General features: G+C 56.3%; 1 protein-coding gene across 2 annotated transcripts in view; it reads left to right on the forward strand.

Moving 5' to 3' along the window:
- The window catches only part of DAP3 (death associated protein 3), a 31,094-nt gene that overhangs the window by 661 nt on the left and 27,339 nt on the right, over positions 1-3,094 (forward strand). Inside the window, exons 3-12 of one of the 2 annotated variants that reach the window (XR_008355463.1) lie at positions 361-462; positions 536-644; positions 806-898; positions 977-1,107; positions 1,210-1,290; positions 1,371-1,529; positions 1,667-1,726; positions 1,821-1,910; positions 1,984-2,101; positions 2,289-2,439. Coding sequence is in view for 1 of the 2 variants with exons in the window: in XM_053474571.1 (XP_053330546.1) it covers positions 361-462; positions 536-644; positions 806-898; positions 977-1,107; positions 1,210-1,290; positions 1,371-1,529; positions 1,667-1,726; positions 1,821-1,910; positions 1,984-2,101; positions 2,289-2,374 (1,029 nt within the window). In the remaining variant the exon portion in view is untranslated. Of the gene's footprint in view, positions 1-360; positions 463-535; positions 645-805; positions 899-976; positions 1,108-1,209; positions 1,291-1,370; positions 1,530-1,666; positions 1,727-1,820; positions 1,911-1,983; positions 2,102-2,288; positions 2,727-3,094 lie in introns of those variants that run through there. The other variant, XM_053474571.1, reaches the window with a different exon arrangement.

Consider the following 3,094-nt stretch of genomic DNA (forward strand, 5'->3'; position numbering starts at 1 on the left):
GGGATTCATCCTAATAGGATGGCTGTACGGGTGCCACACAAATAACTTTATTGATATCGGGAGATACATGGACAGGATCCCATTCCGTCCAGTAGATGTACTATGCGCACGCGGCGATGCCCCTTCATACCCGGCCCGCGCCCGCCGTGGCAGTACACGCTATTTGTCTGCTTCCTGGTGGTAATGCGGCCGATGCCGTCCTGCAGAAGGGCCGCGTCACCTCGGTTGAGACACAGATAAGGGTCCTTTGGGTTTCTGATACCCCTCGTTGGTACGGAAGGGCTGGGACGGGCAGAATTCCTTTGTGTTGATGGCGTGGTGGTGGTGGCACAGGCTGTTTCTAGTCTCTTGTGTTTGCAGGACCGCCATACGGAGCACCATGAAGCTCAGTATTACTCCATCCCCTCGCAGGAGCTTAAGGTGGTCTTCCCACAGGGTTTGCCGTACCGCTACCAGTTACAGGTTGGTGCCATTGTCCTGGTGTTGTCTTCATACCAAAAAGGGGCCTGTTTGTATCTTGAGTTCTCTGTGACAGTGCAAGACCTTCAATGAAGCGTGTCTGATGGTCCGCAAACCCGCTCTGGAGCTCATCAGCTACCTGAGAAACGCCAACTACTCCCAGCCGGCGGTCCGCTACGTCGTGTGTATCCTTCTGTATTGGCTTTGGTGCCCGTTTGGCGGGTAAAAGCTGCCGCTTTGTCCGCCCGGGGGAACTGGAGGGGCTTCTCAGACCGTTCCGATTAGGTGGAGGAGCCTAGCAGGGAACCACTGTGCAGAAGATTGTCCCTAACATTTCGCCTGTCAGATGGGAAGAGAGGAACCGGTAAAAGCCTGACGCTGTGTCACGTGTTACATTACTGCCACCGGCAGGGCTGGCTGCTTCTGCACATCCCGGACGGTAAGTGGAGGGTCCCTGGCGAAGACGCTGTGCGTATGCATCGCATGTAGCCCGGTCCCCTGAATATATTTGTTTCAGCTCACAACCTGATGAAGAACTGTAAGGAGCTCATGACGTCTTCCTACAACAAGGACCGATATGACCAGCCGCTGGAAGCTTCCTCCTGGCTGAAGAACTTCAAAGCCTCCAATGAGCAATTCCTGAGGCAGGTGAGGATGGTGGGAACCGGATGCGCACGAAGATGGCGCGGTCACCTCTCTGGTGGTGGCGCCGATTTCAAACGGAAATGTTAAGGACGTCATGTTTTGTAGATCCAGACGCAGCAAAGGTACGTTTGGAGCAAACGGGAGGCTACGGAGAAGGGCAGGCCTTTGGGAGAGGTTGCCGACCAGGTAATGTAGACGATGAGGTGAACGTTACTCTGTGCGCAGAGAACGGGGTCCTGTGCTGATACGGAACTCCTCTCTCCAAGGGCCTGACCAGAGTGAAGAGCGCCAGCGACGCGGTGGGCGTGATTTTGAAGGAGTTGAAGCTGCAGAGCGGCAGTGGCAGCTTCCGTCTGCTGGTGTCTGTAGACGGAGTAAACGCCTTTTGGGGAAGAAGCACCTTAAGGAAAGAGGACAAAAGTATGGTAAGTATTAAAAAAGAATAGCCTAGTAGAGACCCCCTGTCTGCGCGTTTTAGCCCCACGCTCGATGCTAGTAGTGCCTTGTTACACATGTCTGCGGCTCCCACCTGAACGCTCGCCTGACCGCTCTCTTGTTCTAGGTTTCTCCGGAGGAGCTCACCCTGGTCCATAACCTCAGGAAGATGGTGAAGAATGACTGGGTAAGCGGTCCTGGGCTGGGTAGGTCTGGTGGTGTGAACGGGACACGGGATTACCCGTTCCTAGCCGTGCCTCTCACCGTCTGTCTCTTCGTAGACCGGGGGCGCTATTGTCGCCAGCGTGACGCACACAGGGTCTCTCTTCAAGCCGAAGTCTGCCTACTTGCCTTTTGAGCTCCTGGGGAAGGTAAGACGCCCGCCGGCGTTGCCCCGCGGTAGCCGTAGAACGAGCAGCTTCTGCCATGTTCTCTTCTCTGCAGGATGGATTTGAAGCGTTGGATCCGTTCGTACCCGTCCAAGTGCCCGACTACAGCGAAAAAGAGTTTGAGAGCTGCTACCGGTACTATCTGGAGAGGAACTGGCTGCAGCACCCGCAAGGTGGGACGCACAGAACCGCGCTCGCCCCTGCCCCGTCCCTGACCGCCCGTGCCCCGTCCCTGACCGCCCCTGCCCCGTCCCTGACCGCCCGTGCCCCGTCCCTGACCGCCCCGTGCCCCGTCCCTGACCGCCCCTGCCTGTCTCTCTGCTCATGTCTTCACTCGGCATCCGTTGTCTGTTCTTGCAGCTCGCGCCGAGGCAGGAAAGAAGGAGATCCTTTTTCTAAGCGATTCCAACCCGCGGGAGCTGGAGAAAATCTGTTCGTTCCTCTGAAGTCCTGCGAGGAGGAGACTGCCGTGGTCTGAGCTGTCCGCCGTGGTGTCGTTCGTGAGGATGGCGTCGGCCTGTTTCCAGCGATGTCTCGAAGCTGGCACTCCCTCCGTCTCTCCGGAGCCACTTTCTATGTAAAGCAATCGCCTTTTGTGACTTTATAACAGGCTGAAGGTTACAGGGGAGCCTGCGTCCCCCGATGTACGGATTAAACTGTTCTTCGCCCGCTCCCCTTCTCCCGGCGGAGGTCACCGGTCATCTCGGAGTCCGGCCTCGTCGTGTGCTCCGGGGTGAAGTCTTCATGTTCTCTTTGGTTCAGCAAGAGTTAAACCAGTGAATAAATGTTTTTCCTAAAGTGCCGTCTTACTGCGTGTATTGCGTGTATTATCACGCGACACGCGTGACGCTCGTCGGCGCGACGCCATTCAGCCTCTGCTGCTGCAAGTCTCGATTATTACCCTCAGTCCGTTACTCCTATACTACAGCCCCTCTCCTTCTGCCCCGCCCGGTGCATGATGAGAGTTGGAGTTACCCCTGGGTTGGGGTAGAGGCGGCTCTACTTGGTAACCGACAAAATGGCTGCAGATCACAGTGCAGGAGACGGTTTTGACGCGCGTGTTGACATATGGCCCCGCCTCATCACATGACATAGTCTGACCATTAGCGAACGGCATGGGTTGTGACTGATTGCATTCTAGCCAATCACAAGGAGAGACTTTTCAC

The sequence above is a fragment of the Spea bombifrons genome, chromosome 9 (genome assembly GCF_027358695.1).
Source record: "Spea bombifrons isolate aSpeBom1 chromosome 9, aSpeBom1.2.pri, whole genome shotgun sequence".
Classification (NCBI taxonomy): domain Eukaryota; kingdom Metazoa; phylum Chordata; class Amphibia; order Anura; family Pelobatidae; genus Spea; species Spea bombifrons.